Source organism: Platichthys flesus, chromosome 20, assembly GCF_949316205.1.
Source record: "Platichthys flesus chromosome 20, fPlaFle2.1, whole genome shotgun sequence".
Classification (NCBI taxonomy): Eukaryota; Metazoa; Chordata; class Actinopteri; order Pleuronectiformes; family Pleuronectidae; genus Platichthys; species Platichthys flesus.
In genome coordinates, this window is record NC_084964.1 from 15,299,613 (window position 1) to 15,323,212 (window position 23,600).

The 23,600-nt window shown below is 43.4% G+C and overlaps 1 protein-coding gene across 3 annotated transcripts in view; it reads left to right on the forward strand.

The window, feature by feature from the left end:
- Positions 1-23,600, forward strand: part of dnmbp (dynamin binding protein) — a 37,345-nt gene that overhangs the window by 5,419 nt on the left and 8,326 nt on the right. For 2 of the 3 annotated variants that reach the window (XM_062413891.1, XM_062413892.1), the window contains exons 2-4: positions 4,122-4,276; positions 4,837-4,959; positions 6,817-9,063. In XM_062413891.1, the coding sequence (XP_062269875.1) occupies positions 4,132-4,276; positions 4,837-4,959; positions 6,817-9,063 (2,515 nt within the window). In that variant the 5' untranslated portion in view covers positions 4,122-4,131. Of the gene's footprint in view, positions 1-4,121; positions 4,277-4,836; positions 4,960-6,816; positions 9,064-13,929; positions 15,831-23,600 lie in introns of those variants that run through there. The other variant, XM_062413893.1, reaches the window with a different exon arrangement.

Below are 23,600 nucleotides of genomic sequence, written 5' to 3' on the forward strand. Positions count from 1 at the left end.
TACAGCAAATCGACACTGACGTTAAAGGCTCCTGAATTTCGTGCTATGTCATGTTGGACAACAAGGAAACTTCTTTTAAAATGTCTGTAGAAAGTCAAACACACGGATCCACATGCACGGATAGTTGAGTAAAGGGCGATGATGGTCTCAGAGCAACGTCTCAGGTCACAGTTGTTGCTCTGTCCCACTGTCAGCTGCGAGATGTGTGTGTAGATATACTCTGTGTGTGTGTGTGTGTGTGTGTGTCAGCTGTTGATTTAGCTGTCTGTCGTAATCCTGTTACTTTCTCCAGGACTTTGCCAAGTGGAACACACTAGTCTCAGTCACTGTGTCTCATTCACCCTCTCTCCCTAAAAACACCAGTAACCACTGTTGTTGTCATGAGTATTTTATATGATTAAATATACTTAGTACTCAGTGATTAAAGTAACTTTTATTAATCAGGAACTTGTTTGAGTGCAATCAGTCTCGATCAGAGTCCCACTGCTTATCAGGAACTCATAAATCATAAAAGAGGAGACGCCTGAGGATCTTTCCGTCTATAAAATGTACTTTGTACTTTTCCAAGACTTGACAAACATTTAAACACTTTTAATCCCTCCTCCACTTGCTGAATTCTTTGTGGAGACAGTTTCTCATTTCAGTATCCGCACTTAGGTTTGATGACAGTTTTCTGGTCGCATCTAATTTGAAATGTTTCCTCCCGGCTTCTCTTGACGTGACCATGTTTTTCCCTCTCTTTCTATTTTCCCCTCTCCAAACAAAGTGTTCTCCAGCTGGAGCTGTGATGAGTCAGAACTGAAACATGAAACCTATGATGCACATTTTGCATCAGAAAAGTACAGGGAAAGTCCTTTTTTTCACATATATCCCAACAATTGCTTTTCTGACATGATCTTGAAATATGTTCACAGTCTTCTTGTCTCATCCCAAATCTGAAATGTTTATCTCTTCAGTGGAAATGCGATAATGGCCCACAGACATGTTTTACCTGGAGCTGATGTTACAGCGATATAGAAACTAATAACTGGAGTACCATGTTAATCATCCACTGGGACTACAACATGCCAGCTCCCTCCAAGTGAAACCAAATTATCTTGATCGCCTCCTAGTGGCTGGCTGCAGTGTAGGTCAAAAACTCAGCCTGCTCCATGTTAGTTAATGGGACATGGACCAAACGCATCAATCAGTTTTCCTCAAAATGGTTTCACACTGCTCTATGTTCAAGGGTTTTCTTTTATGGTACGTTTGGTTTTAATTAGTTATTGGTCGAGCGTGTGAATCGGTGAGACCTCGATGTGGTGGCTCCATCCCAAACTGCGTAGATTCTAGCTCCCAAGGAATTCATTGGTGCAAGGTGGTTTTTTTCGTATTTGGGATATTTGGGCTTTATTTCTGGATAGTGGGAATGAATGTGTTTGTGTTGGTGTGTGTGAAATGTTTTGTACATTTGTTGCCTTTCATTTGTGACTCGTTACATCTTCCTCTGTGTGTTCATGACATCACAATTGTGACTTTACACTTGAAGATTTTACTCCGGCACATTTACTGTGTCGATCCTTTGCAAACTACATTAAACCACAGATCCACTGGAAACCTGATCATTGCTGCCATGATGTCCAGAGATGCGAGAGTGAGTTGAGGCCGAGCACAGGGGCCTCTGGCACACTGACACACCCATAAATAACACTAAGGAGCTTGTCTGGCTGGAGGCAGGTCTCAGGATTATCTTGAAGAAAGCAAGTCAATGATTCTCTACAGGTCCTGACTGTTGTCAGGTAGAAAGAATCCCAGCTTCCTGGGTGTTGGTTTAATCTCAGCTGTGGCGGTGAGGGAGGAAGGCAGGAAGGGAAATTCTATTCCTGTATTCATCCTCTGGAAATCAGATGTAGAGGATGTGATTATACGGTTAGTTTGTGATTACACAGGACAGTTGCGGTGCAGATTATAGATATTATTTTAAGAAATATTGTAACACCATCCAATAAATGTAACTTTAATCATGGTTTAGTGCAAGTACAGTTCTCCTTTAGAATAACCAGTGTTTAAACATCACTGCTTTACACTTGAATTTAAAAAATGGCACATTCATTTATTGTAGTGATAATTTGGAGGCATTGTGCAGGAGAAATAGAGAAGAGACTTTCTGCTTTCATATCTAGAAACAAAACAATGCATGTGCTATTTCTAAAAGTCAGAGGAAACATGGTTTCACTTGTGGTTTCCAAAAGTGCTTTTCTCAATAATTATCTGTCTGGTGTGAATTTCGGGTATATTCACTTTGAATATTTGTACAAATGCTCCGTGTACAAGATGTAATGTGTCTGACATGACACCAGTTTGTGTAAAGTAATTCTTAGTTCACACCAGTTGATGATAAAATGAGGATAGTGTAATTTATATGATAACTGAAGTCAACTCTAAAGTGAAAATAAACAACGGTCAACTTTGTGTCTTTTCCAAATGGACAGACTCCCTGTTTGTGCTCATCGCCTGCTGTAATTTCCAGCGCTCTCATTGGACGCCTCCCTTTGGCTTGCATCAGTTGAAGCCTTGGCTGACGTTCCGATGTGGCGTTAACACAACCCGCCACACACTGAACAGTGAGAGCCATCTTAAAGGTTGAGCTGAACAGTGTACTGCTTAACCATCATTGAGAAGGAAGCAATTACACACACGCACACACTCTTTGTGTCCTCTCTTAATGCGGCTCATCTGTCCCCTCTGTCTACCTCCACCTCCTCATCCAGGAGACCCTGAGCTGTGTCTCTTCCCAGAGACTGTGACTCTTTACTGGGCTTGAGTTCTGTTCCTCTGCCCCCCTCGGCTCCATGAGCCCACACAGAGGCCCCATTGATTGTGGTAAACTGCAGCCCTCTTCTCTCATTTCCCGTCTCTTTCAGAGTGTCCATCCACACCTGGGGTTAGTTATGGCCTCAGATAATGACACACGAGGGCTGCTGAATAACTCAATTTAATACATTTTCTGTGTGTGTGTGTTTGTTCATTTTGCAGATAGCTGGAGTCAGCAAAGCATCACAAATTTTAAAAAGCCTTCTTATGTGTTGTGAGTTAGTATTGAACATAAATATATATTTTTTTCAAACCTCAGGCTTCTCCTTACCCTTTATAAAGTATTTTGATTATATTGTGGTTATTTATTCAGGCAAACGCTTCCATAGTCAGACATGGTAATACAGTTTTCTTCGAAACTAGAGGTTGGCTGTTTAAAAAGAGCTTGAGTTGGTCGATGTGATTATATTCATCTGGAATCCGAAAATTTGTTGTGGAGAAAGCAACAGTTTTGATAAAGTGATTCCACACAAAAGGATGTGAAATATTAGTTTCCCTCTTGCACAGCTGTTCCATTTTGGTATCTTTGCATACTGACCGATACCAGGTACCTATTCTATACGAGTTGTTAACACCTGTATACTTCTATCCCTGTGTGGAAGTGATGATTGATATCATTGTTGTGTCGCCTGGCTCAGTTTAAGCTTTTGAAAAACCAATGCATACAGAGCATGAATGTCTTCTTTTATTATCTAGTTTGATAGTCACAACTGAAAAAGAAACACAAATAATTGAATTTACCACAATCACAACAATAGACCTGGTATCGGATGGGTATAGATTTGCGTACTTGTTTGCTCAAACCAGCATTTTCCTCAGTATCGTAGGAATTTCCGATGTTGGTATTGGTATTTTGGAATTGCATCACTACTGCGTGATGTAAAATACGACCAGACTGTCCATCCCTGAAACCTGTTTCCACAAAGAAATCAGACAAACAGGAGAAGGATAGAGTGCTGCTGAGGAATGTCCTTCAGCCTTCTTAAGTACAGCTCCCTCTTTTGCGATTCTCCTTCTTTTGTCCCTCTTCTCTGTCGCAGGTTTCTCACGCTCTCACGTCCCCTTTCATTTTGTAATGGTTGCTCTCTGTGTGAGGCATCTGTTGGTCTGTATGGTGACGAGTTTGAATAGCACCACTGTTTCTTATTATAGTCAGAGACATGTCGCTATATGGGAAAGAAATTCATTGCGAAACGTTCTTATTAAATGTTTTTCATTTTCAACATTTGTTCCTCATTATAAGAAAAACATTTTTTTTCTGTCTGCAGGTTATGAGTAATGGAAGCAGGGTCGGTGGTGCGTGCCGTGTTCGAGTTCCTCCCCAGTGTCTCTGAGGAGCTGCCACTCTTCCCCGGTGATGTCATCGAGGTGCTCAGTGTCGTTGACGAGTTCTGGTTGCTTGGTAACAAAGATGGTGTCACAGGTAATGTGTCAGGTTTCATTGTCACTCTAAAATAAATCCTACAGTACATATGGTTGAGTCTCTTTTCAAGTGAGAGAGAGGTGCAGAAGAAAAGATAAACCAGCAGTTATGCTTGGCTGATAGATTATGTGTGTGTGTGTGTGTGCGTGTGTGTGTGTGGGTGTGTGTTTGTGTGTGTGTATCATTGTTCCCTTGCTTCCTCTGCACTCAAAGGATCAGCCTCTGAGAAATCCTCTTCAGTTTTTCAGCCGAGCGCCACTTAAGATGATAAAGGGGAATCCCTCAGAAAGGAAGTGCAGAGGGGAAGTGAGTGTGGGCTTGTTTCCTCCGCTCCTGGAAAACTTAGATGATATCGACTAACTTATAATTTAACTTATCTGGAAAGATGAAATAGCCTTTGCTACGGTGCAAGATGTTGACATAGATGCAGGAGATACATAGAGTAACAGACGTTCTGAAGCTGAACAATTGATAGAGTGATTCTTTTCTCCAGGACACAGAAGTAGAGCCGTTCTGCAATGTAATCAACTGTGTTTTTCCTCTTTCTGTACCGTCCGCAGGTCAGTTTCCCAGCACCTTTGTGGAGGAGGTTACTATTCCCAGCACCAAGCCTGGAGAAAGACTCTATGTGTGCATCAGTGATTTCAGCTCAGCCGAGCCGAGCAAACTGTCACTGAAGAGAGGTATGGACATGCTGCACAAGCTCATACAGATGATGCTGACTTTAAAATAATGATTGAAAATACAGCTCAGTCCCATTCTTACATCTCTTATGTAACTCATGCCCAACACTGTATTGTAAGTATTTCTAATAGTAACTCTAATGGAGCGTGTTCTCTCACTCAGCTTAACGCTACTTGTTGATGTCCTTGCAATCAGGTAAATTCGTTGTTGTGTAGTTGTTTTGTGTCCGACCTTGTTGTGTGACCATAGACTGTTAATAATGATGGACGACAAGACTTCACTTTATCTCGTTGTACAAAAATTAAGCAAAAAGATCCCGGATATGAGATTGTGATAAAAGTATTTTAATGTGAACTTTGATTTTTTGTTTTGTCCAAGCCACAACTATTAACATGGAGGAGGTGGGATTCATGATCTTTACTGCAAAATGTTGGCTTCGTTTTTTTGGCGCTGTCATGTCGTCCATCTTCATAAACAGTCAATTGGCCTGACAGTCTCATTGACTGTTAGCTTGTCTCCACTACCTCAAACTGTTAAAGCCAGTACTACATATTATATTTTTCAAGTAGCGATTCCACAATGTAAGAGACAAATGACAAGATAAAACTAAAGTTAATGGCGACAAGGCTATTGGTAGCATACGGACAATATGTGCATGTTATTCACATGATCAGAGAACTTTTATTTTAACTCATAGAAAGTTTCAGCTAAGAATCAATTCGGTGACGTCATTGCTCTAAAGTCTGGTGGCATGACACAGGAATAAAATATAATAGAGGGGTTTGCTCAAGGCTATTTTTTAATACAGTTATTCAGATTCTGAATCTGATTAATTCTTTACTGTTTCAATGATTTGGTGAAAGACACATTGAGGACAAGATAAACTCACATAGTTAGTTCTCAAATGTCCCCACTAGATGTCCCCACATACCAAGCTAAGACTTACCCTGCAACAGACTGACTGTTTAGTTTTTTTATCATATTTCACATTGGTTGTTTTTTTCTTCTGGTTTTTCATCCAACGAAACGTTCAGCTGTACAACACTGATGTCTGCAATAATCCTTCACATTGGTAAAACCTTTTATTGATGATAATCATAGCTGTAGTTATACTATTGTGAAAAGCCACATTTGTGTTGTAGAATCACTGCTGGATATATATTGGAACACGATAAGTTCACAACGGGTCGACTGTGTCAAATAATCAATCAACAATTCTTTCACTGCATTGTTTAATTTATTGTTGTATTTATTATTTCTACCTGGACAAATGTCCAAACAACAACATTCCAGTTGGTCATAAATAAGCAACGTTTCCTGGCTTCATAGGAAACAAAAGGAAATGAGTCGGACTGTCTGTCTGAGAGTAGAAATGTTCATTTCCTGATTCATTTTCCATGGTCCTACTGGCAGAGTTCCAGGTTTGGGCTCTGACACAATGGGAGGTGGAGCTGCAGGTCTTTGGAATGTGACCTCCGTGACTTTCTGGCTGACCAGAACCACATTCCCGTAATCCCCGATTCTCCAGATAAATTAGCAGCAGCACAGACTTGAGTGAAGTTGTTGGAAAAACTCATTAATAAAGGCACTGTGAAACTTTAGACGTATTTGTAATGTGACCTATACTACCTGATCAGATCAAAAAGATCTACTCAGTTACATTCAGTATTCTTCTAGCAGTTTATAGTATTTGTTTTGCTAAAATCAAATAAATCAGTTATTAGGATCTCTGCAAACCTCACCTTGCAGGCTCCCACACAAGCACAAACTCCTAGGTATGTCTTAATGTTTTCTTTGATGTGACTCCTGTAGTAGTACGAATATTTAGTTGCATTCTTTATCCTATGTCCTTGCAGGTGATGTGGTAGTTGGAGAAGCAGGAGGGCCCACGGACCTCGGGGAAACATGGCAACGTGGCTGTAATGTCTGGGGCGTCCGTGGTCTCTTCCCCATGTCGTGCGTGAAGGATCTGAACCTGTCCGGACGCTCCAGGCAGCTGTCTGAACGCTCAGCTCAGGCCCAGGCTTCGGAGCTCCCACCTTACGCCCTCGCCCAGGCCCGGGCCCTCATGAGCCTCCATGCACAGCTTAAAGAGGAGCTGGACTTCCGAGAGGGCGACATAATAATCATCACAGGCCTGCCCGAGCCGGGATGGTTCCAGGGGGAGCTGGATGGACGCAGGGGAATCTTCCCAGAAGGGTTTGTGGAGCTCCTCAGCCCCCTTCGATCTCCACAGGAGCCTGTGGACTGCCAGTATTTGAACGATGGCCCTCAACAATTCAGCTACGAGGATCCCTATGATGCAGGAGAGGGTGCTGAGGAGGGTGCTGATGAAGAAAGGGAGGTTTTTCTGAGGGAGGAAGAGGTACAGCGGGAGGATGTAGTCGAAGCAGAAGAAGAAGAGGAGGAGGAGGAGGAGGAGGGTGTCTACGGAGTGGCAGTGTACGAGTTCCGGGCCATGGAGCAGGGGGAGTTGGACTTTGATGTGGGAGATCGCATTTGTGTTATAAGCACTTTGGAAGACGGTTGGCTGGAGGGGGAGCTGAGGGGGCAACGTGGTATTTTTCCTCATCGTTTCATCAAACTAGAGGAAGACGTAGAGAAAAATGCGGAGGAAACCAACATAGTTGAACCAGAAGAAAACAAGGAGAGCTGCTGTACATCTGAATACAGCTCAGATCATTTGTGTCCCAATGGGTCGGAGAATGATCCTGAATGGAGGACGTACGAGGATCATACCGTGTGGGACCTGGATTACTTCGAGAAAACCGAGGATCAGAGGTGGCAAAATGAAAACAAAAGTGCTGGAGCTCAAACTAACAGAAGAGTGCAGCGAGAAGGGGGAGGCAGACCTGACTCTGAGCCAAGTAGACCTGTCGCTCTGGTGCAAAGAGGGCCAGAGAGACCCAAATCCACTCCTCCAGCAAGGCCCAGACTTCCACCTCGGCCAAGCCTGCCCGCACGTAGCCGCCGGCACCAAGGCACAAATCGCTCCAACTACACTAATGGTAACAATCGATTGTCACAGCCCAAACGCTCACATAGTCTAACTCTACCTAGCACTCAGCACGGTTGGTCTAAAGACAGCAGATTCAACCAGAGGCCACCAGCGGATGTCGGCAGCACCAGTAACAGAAGTGCCACACTTGGCCAAACTTTGATAAACCTTGTTGAGGGCCACAGACAGAAGAAGTTAACTCGCCATGGCAGTGTCAGTGATGCTGATATGATGATGAGCAGTGCCGATGCACGGACACATTCCCAGCAGACTGTGCGTGCCTCCAACGGGTTATTACCGACATCCATCACCTTGGATGCCCTGGCGACCTCAGCCAGCAATCTGGAGGCCAAGCTCTCCCAGCAGCTTTTTGAGTTTGAGAAAAGCTTGACGTCTTCATTAAGTGAATCTCACATGAGTTCTGGTGCCTCATCTGCAGGTGACCTGAACCAACAGTCCCAAATCTCACGACACTTTTCTATACTGGAGTATAGCAATGAAAGGGACATTATCCGGGGATCCTCACATTCCCCCGTGTCCGACCTCTTGCAGTCAAATGCTCCTTCCGTGCTGGAGAGACGCAGGACCCTCCGCCCTCCTCCTCCTCGTCCGAGAGTCCTTCGTCCCGCAGCCCGAGCAGCATACAAACCAGCCCGCCCTGCTCCACGTGCACCCCCACGTTGCCCGAGACAAAACACTGCTCCTCCAGCGTGCAGCCCTCTCACCAGCAGCCCCATCTTCTACAGCCCAGACGAACCGCCTGTAACCCTTCTCGATCAAATAACAGAGGGACAGGCTGAGTTCGCCGACCTCGCAGCCGCCCAAGAACGTGAAATCCAGAGCCAGCTGGAAGCCGAGAAGGAGCACGAGAGAGAGCTGGAGTTGGAGAGTCAGATACAGAGGGAAGAGGAGGAGCGATACCAGCTGCTGCTACGGCTACAAGAGGTTGAACACGAGATGGATGAGTACGCGCACACGGCGGAGGAACTCAGGGCCATGTTGGAGGAAGAGGAGGACGAGACGGCCCGCACGCAAGCCTTGGAGAATCTGGAGTTCTGCAACTACACGCTGGAGACGCTGGCCCTGGAGCAGCAGCAGCTACAAGGTAAGAGTGCTGGAGCGTGGACTGAGAGTGGGAGACATGTTTTGAGGAAATGCCATGCCTTTGTTAGAAAGTGCACGGTATTAAGATGACAGGAAATGAAAGGAGAGAGAAGGGGATAATACTGAAGCAAGGTGCCCCATTGAGGTAGCGTTCAGGCTGCTTAACTCTTTGTGTACGACACTCAGGCGACATTTGAATAACACAATGGATCAAATGTAGAGTTTAACAATGCCAAACATTAAACACACATGTTGAACACAAGTTGAATTTGTTTCAGTTGATGTCATCGTTTACGTCTGAGCTTCTGTTGCCCGCAGGTTCGTTCACAAGACCAGATATAATATGGCAGGAATCTAAAATTGAGACCTCGGTGCTTAACAGACTTCCTCTTTGACTTATTTTGATTCCTCTGTCACACTAACGCACAAATTGTTTATTTAGCATCCACTATCCATTATCCATCACTATCCATTATCTTAAGGAGGCATATGTGTGTGTGCATTGAGGAATTTGCCTATTTTCTCTTCAACATATAAATAGTTTGTTGCAGAATCAGTCGGTTGTTGGATTCACTTGCAGTTGTGCTTCAGAGGTTCTTTCATCAATCTCTCTCCATGTGATCAATATAATTGACTAATCCAATAATCACAACCTTAATAAAATGTTCCTAAGATACAAATGCATATTTGAATCTTCACAATCAGCCAAAGCTAATTAGCTTGGATTTGTTTTTGCCATCTCGTGCATCCTAGGCAGCCCAACACTTTTTCACATAGGTACGAAGTGCATTCCTCCACATAGCGAGAGGTCGAGCAATGCACACGGGCCTCTGTCTCTTTTTTCCACTCTCTCTATTCGGCTCTCTCTTTCCAAATGTCCTCCCTCCTTCTCTTTCCTCAGACCTCTGTCTTTCTGCACCTTACTCCATCATCTGTTCTTTTCCGAAAGCAGTTAGGAGACTGGAGACACTGTGTGTGGGTTGTGTTTTTTTTGCTGCGGCGGTGGTGACAGACAGATTATGTCCCACTGTAGAGCGAGACCCACAGTGTGGTTGTGGCGAGCCGTCGCGTGGCCCGGGGCCCACCTCTCCACACTGTTTGGACTGGCTCGGGCGGCCACGTCCAGCAGAGCGACAGGTAGGCTCCCACTCAAGATGGTGTTTGTCAGATCATTTATTAGACCGTTATGCTGTTTGACTGAGAATGCCTGCTCTTTTTGATCATTGCTTCAGCTGCAGTTCAGTGCCTTGCTCATGGGCATTGATGACCAACATATAGTTTTAACTTCCTCATTAGAGAAGCTAGGGTGATACATGAACATGTAAAATATTTATCCTTTTTTATGACTTTTATGATTATTTACTTTTCCCTGAACACCTCTGATTCCTGGGTTGGGTGATTTGATTATAATTAATTATCAGAGATCTGCTTCCACTGTTTATCGTCTTAATGACACCATGTATAATGTTCTGATGTGTCAAATCAATTAGAATAATTATTTTGGGGTAATATTGGGTTAATTTGCACCAAATTGAACTCTAGGAAAGTGTCATGTCAACTAAGTGTGAACATTCTCCAGACTTTGTCTTTTACATATGAAGAAAGTAGCAAGAGCTTCTGCAGGTCAGACATGTTCACAACAACAGGCGGATCTCTGCAGCGTTTAGACGTGGACTGGCATCTGGGTAGAGCACGCAGGAGGCATGGCATAACATATAAATTCTTCTCCGATTTTTTTAATGTATTGAATTCGCTGGATCCAGCGATCCAACAAAAACAGACACTAATATAGGGCTATTTTAGCAAAAAAACGTTTCTGAAATGGTTCCCTTATTCATATCACACACACACACTTTATTTATTGATTTTAGATCAATTTAAAATGTTTCATCTGCACATGCCACTTGTTGAATGTGCTTGCTGACAGCAGAGCTCACTGTTGCTCTGTCAAACACATCCAGCCACACGTACTAATGTCTTCATTCATGTGGGAGCTTTCAGTCTAATCACAGCCACTCACAGAAACAACCAGGCTGCTTTGTGATGTTAATATTTCTGCTTCCACACAAGTTTGATGCCTATTGAGGATGTTTTCACAGTGTAATTTTAGATTATAAGACTATTGTTTTCCTTACTCTTTGATCATCTCTCTAAGGTAATCTGATTACTATCATTGCATTCAAATGACTCATATCCTGTTAGATTTGATTTTATCCTTCACTCTCTGACGCTGGTCTGTGGGTGGATCCCTGATCTCCATGTCTGTCAATGAGAGGTTTAAGCCTGAGGGCCAGAACAGGTTACATTGGCTACAGGTGCCTCAAAGGGTCACGTGAGCAAAACATAGTTTCCATTCATTCATCACAGTCGAGGAATTCCTACACCCTCCTTTCACAGTAATAAATTCCAGTATTTTGTCTTTAGGTTTTTCTTTTGGTATTTGCCACACTGTTAGATGTGGAAATTACTAAAATCGAAGGAAGAAAGGGAGGAAGGAAGGTAAAAAGCAAGAATGCAACTATTACAATAGGTTTGAAATGGTAATTATCAACACATTAGTCGGACACAAAAGCTCAACAGGATCCATCAGGATGATACTACATGTCCATTTCTTTTCCCTTTAACAAGGATCCCACACAAAGACGTGTGCTTTATTGCAAAACAATGTACACACACACCTAGGAGAGAATGTTTTTCCTGTGAATTTGCAGGGCGTGCTCCTGAGTGCGATGTTTGAGAGACAATGGCAGCTTATTGTTACAAGGCAGGGAGTACCTTCAACACCGGGCTCGCATTGACCGGACTTTACTGTGCAGATGCCAAGAAGGAATCTCATACTGTTCACACTCAGTCTGACTTGTTATAAAGTTTTTTCTTTGTGGTGTTTGCGATATCTTCTGTAATATCTTAATATGTAGAGGATGTATTGGATGTTAATGGTTTGAATTATTAGCATTATGCTTGATTATAGCCGTCATGGGTTGTTATGCATGGAGAGCTGTTTGGTGTTTGTGTACAGTTGTTACATATGCACACAAGAGCATCATATCAAGGCTGACATCAACAGGGTCATATAACATGATGACTCCTCAGTTTAGAAACCAGCATGGTGGTGGCTGTTAACACCCCTGAGAGGTTTTCTCACACACGGAGCAGGTTTCTCTCCTCCATCTCTTTTGTGTTTCCTCTTTTCTCGTGTAAGCTCTTTGACCTTCAGCCTCGTGTAATTTTTTAAACCCACTGTTAAAACGCCTCCCTCTGCTTCCACGACACCACCGCCCGATCTGTTTAACACTGTTTTCAGGATCCCTTTTTGCTTACAGGTTTCAGCCTTGTGAACTGAGAGTCTGCTCGGCGGCATACAGTTTGATGTACGACCTTACTCCTGGAAATGGCAGCGCTTCTTCTAGATGTGCATGCTGTTGACAGTGACAGCCTCATTTACACAAACTAACAGAGACTAATGTTGTTTTTGACCTTCCTTCATTTGAAACGTGTATATGCAAACACAAGTTTCGGTTATGTTCTGCTCCTGAAAGCTGAGACGTTGAACACTGATAATTAAACAGTCTTACGTAAGAAGAGAACGCTGTCTAACTTAGATTTCTATGCTCAGCCACAGCTTGTGAAACTCGGTGTTCAATACCGGTTTTGGCTTATGCATTGTGAAAGTGTTTAACAGTAACAACAAATTCAGATTTAAGCTAGTTAAATATAAATCTTTATTGAAAATGTGGTATAAATCCCAAATACAGCTTTACTTACCAACAAGTTCTAATTGGCCTGCTGTAAACACCGTTTATGTTTTATTACCTTGCTTGTGATTAGTTTGGTCTGACCTGGATTAACTTAACACAAGTTTAATTAAACCATGAAATGGATTTTCCTCAAATTTTGACTTATTAAACAACGTTTGGCTCCAGGGAACAAATTCATATCAGCTTTTATTAAAATGTAAGTGTCTTTTAATTGATTTATTTTAATTTAAAGCTATCCGTAAATGTGTGTGTCTGTGTGTATCACATGCCTTTGAGAGTGTGCAAGTCCTTTTAAACCTGCCTCTTTCATGGAAGGTTAAGGGGGGAGGGATATATTATACTCCAGCTTTATGAATAGGCCTGAGTTTTTTCTCACACTAAACGATCGTGTCTCCTCTGAGAGTGGGTACGGTCCTCAACAATAGCTCATTGTACACTGCAGCAGCTCCTTTTCCAGTCGCTACTCTGGCTTAATCGGGTTGTGTTCTCTCAATACTATTTACCTCTTTACACTCATTTACTCACTGTAAATATCTAAATATGATAACTATTCCTAGATCTTTCTCTTTCACTTCTGTTTTTACTTTACACTCCTCTTTCAACCAAACTGCTCCGCCCTGCAATTGAGGGCAAAGTCAAATGTGTTTCTTGATCAGTCTCAGATTACCCACAAACATTTATGTCCTTTTGACCAGTGCTGAAAGTTTGATCCGGTTGTATACACAACCAGGAATGAGATCTATGGTCTATGGGAGGTCGCAAAGAGGAAAGAGTAAAAACAAAGCCAACAGGATACAAGGAAGGATGGAGGATTGTTCATGGTCATGAAAAAATTACATTTGGTGCCAAAGTGAAGTGATGTTTGTCCCATGCTCCATCAAAGAAAAAATTCTCCAGACTGTTTCCTGCAAACAGAAGCACCAGCCAATCCAAACAATGGGAGGAGACATTTGTCTAATCCTCCACTCATGTGACTCCGCTGAATCATTAACCCAAGGAGGCCCCTCCTTCAACAACTCTACCCCCCCTCTGCTGCTCCCATTTGCTGAGATTGGCTGTGGGGAGGTTACAATTTGGTTGTACTGAGAGCTGGGAGGTGCTTAGGCCAGGCATTTCTGCTGAGACAGAGGAGAGGAGACAGAGAAAACAAGTGGGAGAGTTTGAGACAATATGCCTGACAGGTGGAGTCTCCCGCAGCACTTTGTTATGGAATGCAGGACTTTAGAGAGAGTGCGCCACGTTGAACAGGAAACCTTATCAGCACCGGGCAGGCTGATTTAAACAGCAGGAGCCATGAAGAGCCCGGTGGCTTATGGAAACCAAGTCATGTTTGGTGCGGTGGATTGGAACTATGCAGCTGGCGCTCCGGTACGGAGAGGGAAGAGCGTGGATGATCTGGGGGATGCAGGCTGGGCCAGAGAGAGGGAGAGGATTGCCCATTTGCAACAGATTCAACAACTACACCAACTGCAGCTTCAACAGCAACAGGTTGGATATCCTGCTTATGGAGTAGTTCATCCTGGCCATCCACAGGGACCAGTTATGGTACCAAGTCCTGGTGACCCACATCCTGCTCCAGGCTGGCCAGCGCCACCTCATGGAGGTATGATGGTGCCTGTTAGTGGGCCAATGCCACCTGCAGGGCATGTGCCAGCTCCATGGCCAGTACAGTGGGTTGACCAGGCTCAAGTTAGACACGACAATGTCGGCCAACAACCCGGCTGGCAGTTCAATGACCAGACCAGGACAGCTTTAAAAGACAGTGGGCCTCAAGGCCAAGACGTTTACTTCCATCCGGGTTCACAGGACGGTCACATCGACGTTAGGGTATCTGAATGGAAAGGCAAACATTGTTTCTACCAGGGCCCAGAGGATCAGGGCCACCAGGACAACAGGAGAGTGCCACAAGAAAAGGACCATAGTGACTTCAGGACTCAAGAAGGATATAGCAAATTGGAGGAGGAAAGAATAAGAAAGGATAATTGGGTCAGAGAAAATGATCGTAACTCTGAACGTTATGATTACAGGAGTGCCAGAGACTTGGAGGAGTATGATCACAAGGACAAATACAGGTACAGGGATCATTACTATAGGAAATACACGGAGCGCTACAGCGACCAGGAGGAGCAATCTTACGAAAGCAGGAAACGCAGAAATCTTGATGAGAGAGAACACGATCGTTACAACAGTGAGTATGAAGACTACCAGGATCGAAAAGAAACCTATGACCGCAGAGACAATTACAGGGACAGTGAACACTACTATGACCGTGACAGGGAATATTATGACAGCAAAGACAGTCATCGCTACAGAGAAAAGGAATATTATCAACGTAGAGAAGATGACCGCTACTATGATGAGCGAAAAAGTATGGACCCTTACTATGACCGGGGTGACGAGGAGCGATATGATCGCAGCAGAGACCGAGATGTCTATAATCGACGAGGTGAAGAAACGGACTCTAGTAGAGGAAGGGTCCAGTATGACTCTGAACCCGATGAACGTGGTGGTTATAAGGAGAGGGACCGCTATCACAGGTACAAGGATACAGAGGACGACAGGAGAAATGAGCACTATGACCACAGACGGAGGGACAACTACAAAGCGAGGGAGCACTATGAGCCGAGAGATGGGGACCGCTACGACCGCGAGAACGAACGTCGCCTCGAATCCAGAGGAGAGGGGGAAAGTCCCCAACACAAAGCCCGATACAGATATAGAGATTTACGCTCAATATCTGCAGATTCACAATATGAGGAATTCCCTAAAAAGACCCACTGCGAGGAATGGGTAGAGCAGCAGAACAAGAAGCTGGCGCTCAGGGAGATGCACTCTTTTTCACACAGTGATGAAGAAAAGGGATATGAGTCAAGCCCTGGGAGCGTAGGGTCAAAACGTGGTCGCAAGCCTGTTTACGTGGGCTCACTAGATCGTAACAGCTTCTACAGGAAGACGGCCCCCCACTCCCTGCAAAAGTCCCAGTTCGCCACTACCAGGAGACAAAAGCAAGGTAAACACAAAGATATTGTCATGTGAGAGAAGGTATTCCACCTCCTGTATTTGCACAGCATGAGGTCTGTGTGATCATTTCTAAATCTATCTGTCGGATTGTTTGTACCGCTCTGCGATTCATTCATCAGTAAGTTGAAAAGCTGTCTACCATTCAGAGAAAACAAAAGAAGACACACTGTGAAAGTGATCTTGTCATTTCAAACCCCTGTAGATAAAACAGGGAGGAGTTGCTCGCCTCTTATCAGTGACCTCCAGAGGTGCTTTTCAAATCAATACTGGGGGCTTCAGAGTGCTGACTAGCCAGATTCAACCCCTCAGAAAGTGTGTGCTTGAACATGTGTATGTGTGTGTGCGTGTGTGTGTGTCAGTATCTCACAAGAAAGTGAGCTGTCAGGTATTTGTGAGGGCAACGACCTGCAGAACAGGTTTTGTAGGATCTTGGCTGTTGTTGTCTCGGTCGTTCTCTCTGTCTGTAGGTTCTCCTTCACTGATGTTTGGAAACCAGTCTGTTCACTTCTTGCATGACTGAAAGGTCGGTCTCTAACCCTTGTAGCAGAGATGCACTTAAAAACTCACACTGTAAAGCAGCCGAATCCATGGGGACTGAAGTGGCTCTCTTCTAGTGATAACCAAGTACTGCTGGCAGTCAACTTAGATTTGTTATTTGAACTTCGGGCTGTGAGACAAGTCCTTAAATGGAGCGATGAAATGCCCCAACTTTATCAAACCATGACATCTAGGGCCGGATGTCCAGTACGAGTTTCAGTAGAAACAGGAAAATAAAAAAACTTAGGGTTAGTTTGCTGGACATGAACACGTTTCAAACCAGCTTCTGATTAAAAAAAGCTGAACTGTGCAATGAATGGTGTTAAATGAAGAACTTAGAAAATAAGATATAGTCCTAAGTTAGGACTATATAAGTTAGAACTGATTTAGTCTAGAAGACATGTGATCAATCAAATTAGCTTTTGATTCTAACCTTTAATATGAGCTTATGCATGTGTTAGGGTTAATGTGTGTGTGTGTGTGTGTGTGTGTGTGTCTGTGTGTGTGCACGTGTTTCTTGTGTTTCTTGACGAGTTGAGGAAAGAGAGTGCACTCTTCTGGCTGACTTCATTGTATCTGATCGGAAGCAGGTGGTGTCCCATGACCCCTCCCCCAGTCACCTAGGAATACGCACACACACACCCACTGGCCCCCACCACACATCCATTTCGGTAGTCCAAGTATTAATCCCTAGCGTCAGCATGGTGAGTGGATGGCGGGGGTCTGTCTGGTGCCAGGCGGTGGCGAGCACTAGCCTGACTCCTTCACTGCAGGACGAGACTGATACTCAGTGTGTGTGTGTGTGTGTGTGTGTGTGTGTGTGTGTGTGTGTGTGTGTGTGTGTGATGAAGAGCCCCTTGGAAGCTTATTTGAGAGATGACGCCATTTTTCAAATCACACACACACATGCACATTGACAGCCGCAGTGTCCTGTCATCCGTTAATCTTGTTAAACTGTTTCAGCATGGTCAGGGGTTTGCCCTGAGTAGAGCATTTGATTGCAGGGCTAAAAACATTAGACCATCTCGTTGCAGCGCTTATTGGGCTTACACTGTGATTCCGTGACATTGAGGGGATGGCCGAGGCCTTTTGAGGTGGACCTTAAGCATGTAGAAGGGCCTTTGTTCTTCGTAATTCAAGCATTAAATATTAGAGCTCTGGTCTGGCCCTTGAAATACGTCTGGTTAACAGCAGCTGGTAATCGATGTTTCAGCGGACATTCATGTAGCTATTCCAGCTGTTGTTCTACTTACAATTTGACAGCATAAAATGGACTGGAAAATTATGGAATAGAATATATGTTGTGTTTGAAACTTTTAATTACTAAACGCTTGTGGGCAATGGAATCCATGTAGATTTTGACTGCACTTTTGACATTTTTAATACCAGTTTCTAATGTAAGCAGAGTGTTAGAGTCTGTGAGTGAGTAATGCGTCGTCATCCAGTTCTGATTAGGCTGTGATTGTTGTGTTGTTCTCTGTAATCCTTCAGCATTCGCAGCCATTGGTGCACAGCGGGAAGGAGGTGGGGAAGTGGGGATTTAAGAGTTAACAGAGAAAATCTTTGGGGCGAGATTTCAAATGGTCTGATAACGTAGCTCAACGTTGGCGTCTTATCCCACTCAGCTGGCCAAAGAAGTGTCCTATCCTCCTGTTTTATTCAGGCGAGAGGTGAAGCATCCGGGTCGAGGCAGGAAGTGACATATTAACTCTGAGATCTCTTGATCATGTTCCCAGCACCTCAACATCTTCAGCTCTTATCACCACAAACTCTCTTGACAATTTCATCTGTGTCTTCTACGTGTGTGTCTCCGCTGTTTCACTGCAAGATATTTGTTTTCTACTTGTTTGTTTTTTCATGTTTGCATCTGTCGCGTGTTAGAAGTGTTAGTTTAGATGATTAATTTATTTACATGTTCACACATAGATGGATTTCTTTGCCGTCCTCTATGATGAATATGCCTATTAGCGATACAGTCTTTAAATTTACTTTAAAGTTTATATGTCAGTTATTGTATTCCATCCCAAATTTAAAAAGTTATTTACACAGCTATGTGTGTGTGTGCAGAGTGCAGTGCAAAGGGCAGAATTGTGTCATTCTTTTATTTAGTCATGAGAAAAAGTCTGAAGGCCCCGAGGCCGATCTTTGTCTTTACTTGTCAGATCTAATCCTGAAAGTTCAGTCTGCTCAAAATCCCCAGACACGACTTGCACACAGGTTGAACAAAAGTTTCCCACGTAGAGCAAACTGAAAGTTATTGACTATTTTCACTCGGCTTTTACATCTGACCACTTAAGAACAATTTAAATGGCTTCTTTTACTTGTATCACTGAAGCACCTGCGAGACCAATTCGACTCACTGTTGTCATCCGGTTCCATAAACCTGAAGCCTGTGGAGCTTCTCCTGGTTGAATTGGCTCTTCACTTAAAGCTGCTTGTTCCTCTAAACACTCTCTCTGCATATATGCTAAACTGATGGTCTCTTGAAGTAATTGGACATTATTCATTATAGAGATGAGACCAAATGAGAAATTCCAAAGAAGCCGGAGATCACAGGGTTTGAATAGAAACGTATTTAATCACCTTGTTAATGAGAGTGTAGCCTTGTCCAAATGGAAACAAGCAGATGTTTGCCTTGGTGATTGATAGTGGACAATAGATTCTAAGCGTATCAGTATATGACCACTATAATGACTCCGGTGGTTTGAATGGAGGCTCTAATTACCAAGAATACCAGTACATAGAGGTTGCTCTGAGATTTTGCCAGGACCAGGAATGTGACCTGTTGACATCTGACCCTAAAAGAGATAAACAGAGAGGTATGTCACTGAATAAACTCCAATTGACGTGGTTCAACAGTTACAGACCTGAACAAAGGGAGACGGGGATATAGCTAAACAAAACTTCCTGTGTGTATAGTCAAGATGATTTAAAAAAGATGCTTAAAAAATGAAGATTTTGTTAGTTTCTGCAGAGAAATTCGAGTTTCAGATCCTAGTCACTGCAGCTGTTTTTGTGAAAAGCAAAGTTGATATGTGATAGCGCCAAAGTTTGAGGCCCTGCTAATATTTACACTGGCCGTGATGACATTGTTTTCTCACGCCAGTTACCAGCGTCATGGGTTTATCTTGTTTGTCTTAATACATCCAGTATTAATTGCAAGTCGTAGCCCGTCGCAGGGCGTTATGTATGTAAATGCTGATGGAAGTGATGGCATCTGGGAGCTTGTATGAACTTATTCTCATTCTTTATTTCCCAATTGAGCACCAACCCCCGCCACACACACATACACACACACACAAACATTCCCATGCAGACTTGGCCATGTGATCATTTCAGCATAGCCACTCCCCGCTCTCCAAAAACTTGGCTTAATACGAGGAGGGCCCCTGCTATTCGTGTTGCCCTGGCGACTGTGCTCTCTCCTGTGAACTTTGGAGCAGAAAACACACAGCGCTGATTGTGTCTGACCTTCCAGTGCTCCGTGCAGGGCAACCCTTTGACTTTGACCGACCATTAGTGCAGCACGCCGACTTTAGGCGGTGAATTCAGAGAGGTGTCACTTGCAAAAAGAACAAAACAAAACAGGTCTTTAAAAGAGAGAAATATTATAAAAGCAGAATTTTGAATAATTTTTATTGAGTTTGCTTGGATGGCTTTATCTATATATGAATGTGTGTGTGTGTGTGTGTGTGTAAGCCTATCTGGGCAGACTGAGGGGGTATATGTGGAATCTCAGCCTCATAATTGTGATGGATCTCAGCCTGTCAGAGGAGGAGCCTGGTCAGGAGACTGGGAAACATGAAACAGACCCTGAACTGGACCTGACTGGATCTGTTCCCTCCGTGAGCCCGAAGACCCCAAAGCTGGATGTGAGCTCACGTGTCCCAGCGATGTGTCAAAATCAGAAGAGTGGACATTCCCTGATTTTCTACCACAAAAACTTTAGATTTGAAACATAAAATTGCAATAAGATAGACACATAACTTATAAAAAAAGATAGATTAAACTCATAAGATAGACACATAACTTATAAAAAAAGATAGATTAAACTCATTATCATGTAAAACCTGACTTGAGGCACCTGTTATGAAAAAGTCCAGCTCCAGGTTTTAAGATCTACCAGAGTGGTTGCCCTCCCTGGTGTGTGTATGTGTGTATCTGTGTGTATCTGTGTGTGTGTAGGTCTGAGTTTGCGCGTGTGTTTTATCACGGTGGGTTCCCATGCATTCTCATGGTAATTGGAGCTCTGGAATGGAGTTTTTGCAGCGGGACGCTCAGACCTCTACGAGGCTCAGGAGCTCGACTCCACACTGACAATGGACTTGTCGTAGAATGGGAAGCGTTGTGTGAACCACCATGCGTGAGTGCGGGGTATGCATGTGTGCGTTTGTTGTTGAAGTGGTTTGAAGAAAGTTGCAAGCAGCAGGTGGGTGACGCCTCATCATCTTTTCCTCTCTCCCCTTCGCTCTTCTTCTTTTACGATGCAGTGAAAACATTCTGCCTCTGTTTGGATTTGAGGTTTTCTTGTGTCGTCTGATTCTTGTTTCTTTTTACATCTGAGCGTTTGATGAGGGACTTGATGAGTCACGATCTCACTAATCTTCAGGGAGCCTTCTCTCTGACTGAGCTCGACCTGATATCCACTGCTTTATTTATAGTAAACCCTTTCTGACCTGGTCTAAGAAATCAGCTGTGACTGTCCCAATGGGCGTCTGAGGGCGGAAGGTGTGGCGTTGTGAAAGATCATAACTGGCTTACGTCATTTTATATCGCAATTAGATCCACTCCCTGCTGTGACGGACCCAGATATCCAGTCTGCTGTGTAGTTTGAACTACGAGCTTATCGTCGAACGTGATTCACAAGGAGTGGGCATGAGAATGAAGAACTGGTTCCAGCTTGAAAACATTTACAAAGTCACAGGTTTCCTCTGTTCCGAGAGGCCGGTTTAGGGAGTAAATTCAAACCTTTCCAAATCTGGAACATGGTGTTAAAAGCAGAAGGTGACTGACTTTTGGAAAAGGTCAGTGTACAGGGCCGCAGTGTGGATTGTGTTCAAATGAGCCTTTAATGATGCTCAGTGTCTCAACATCTTTTAAATTAAATGTTCCACCTGGTTGTTTCAACATTTGTTGACTTTATCTGCATAAATTAGAGAGAATCTTTATTTAGTTTTGATTTCTTCAAGCTACATTTAACTCCAGCTTTATTCCCTTCTTGTCAAAAATGTCAAGATTATGTTCTTGTAAGAGTTTCTGCATTTTTACATTTGTGTTAAATATCTTGTGGGGAGCTTGTGCTGCTCAGTTTTGGAAAGACCAATAAAACCAAGAAGAATTCAGTCAAACTCGTCAAAGAGAAAAGATAATCTGACGATAGCTCCAGCCTGACAACTTTTTGTGGATATGAGGAAAATACAATTAAGTGATTTCAAGTAGAACAGTTCCCCCTGCATTCATTGACCCATATAATCCCTGATGTGTGTCAAGAGGCTTCATAGACTCCATAGTGTTTACAGTATACGTAGTGTTTTATTTCCCAGATTCTCTAATTTGTGTAACCAGGTCAGTTTTTCAATGAAAATCATTTATTAACCCTCACACTCCCACGGCCCCCCCGCAGAGCCCGGCCCCTCGCTCCCCTCGCTCACACTCTAATTTCTCTACCTCTTTGTGTGTGAGTGAGCATGCTGTATAAACCATAGGCTTACTGTATGCTATACAATACCCACACACAATACTAACACCCAGATCTGTTCCGACACTGTTGTTTTCCATCTCCGTTTTTTAGGCTGATGATTTTCGTATTTTTATTTAGCAGAAACGAGGTCCTGCACATTTTTGAATCTGCAATCAACAGGTGTTAGAAATAAATGGAGCACTGACGGAAATCAAATGCCTCTGTATGATAATTCATTGACAGGAAAATTAACTGCTGGTCTCAGTTCAGCTTAGGGATTTATTGTGGATGATAAATAATTTGCTGCCTCTTATATTCCTTGTAGGAGACGGGGTGAGTTTCCTTGGCTTTGTACCACAGTGAAGTTTCAGCAGCAGGTTGTTGTTTGTTCTGAGTGATTAGTCTCTGAATACTGGCGTTCATCCACATTTGTGTGATTCACTGATCCACAGTGTTTGTTATCAGGGTGTTGAGTTGCTGCAGTCATTAATGAGAGCCTGTGATTTTTGTTCTTGGTTTATACATTTTCTTTCAAACGCAGTTCTTAATCCAGATTTCCAACTATATATTTGCACGTGTTTGTGCAGTCGTGCGAACAATTGTCCTTTGCCTGCAGCCTCTTCATAATACTTCACAGGACAAAAAGTGGAAATCCACAGAAGTGGGTCAACTTGGGGTGTCTCAGGTTCACAGGTTGGAAATGGCCACGTATTTACCCCTGCAAAGTGGAGCATGTGATGTGTGTGCAGAGGATCAAACGTGGGAATGAGCCAATTGATTCCAATTAAATCCTGAGCCTTTTGTTTTCCGTCTCCCTTTTGTAATGTGTGGCCGTCTGACTTTTTAGACCCATTAGTGAACCAGTTTCTCACCGGAGGGGAAACGCTCTAGTGTGGCAGACAGTTGGCAGAGCAAACGGAGGCAGGGAGCAGGATGAGAAAAGCTCCTTTAAGTTGAGCTTTAGCCAGGTCACGTGAAGAGAGCGAGAGAGGGGGAGAGAGAGAGAGGTCAGGGTTCGGGAAAGGATCAGTGACGCCTCAGTTTGCAAAATCTAAAATATATATGCATTTTAATGAGCTTGTCTCAAAGGTTTTGCAGAAATGTTTTGCAAGTTAGAGCTTGAATGATAATGATATTTTGGACGATAAAAAATTCTGATATGAATATTGTTCTGTATTTATTATAAAATGTATTTTTCAAAAAAGAAAGATATAAAGACATAAATGCGGATACCAAAAGACTCACATTGGCTGGTTTTATAGACTTTTCCAGTCTTGAATTTGATTAAAACTCAATATTGTGGCTTAAAATTGTCATCAGTAAACTTTGGCATTGCACCTTTTTGTGTTACTTGAGCAGCACAACTGTAAGGTGTGGTTATGTTTGTGCGTTTGCTGCGTACAAGTGTACAAACTCCTGCCCGGGGCAACATGAGGGTAAGAGGAGTTAACGTTGTTAGCCTGTTACAGTATCTGTTCATTAGTGACGCAGCCTTCTTCCATCAACTTTACCAATCTGATCGCACTGAAATATTAAAGATAC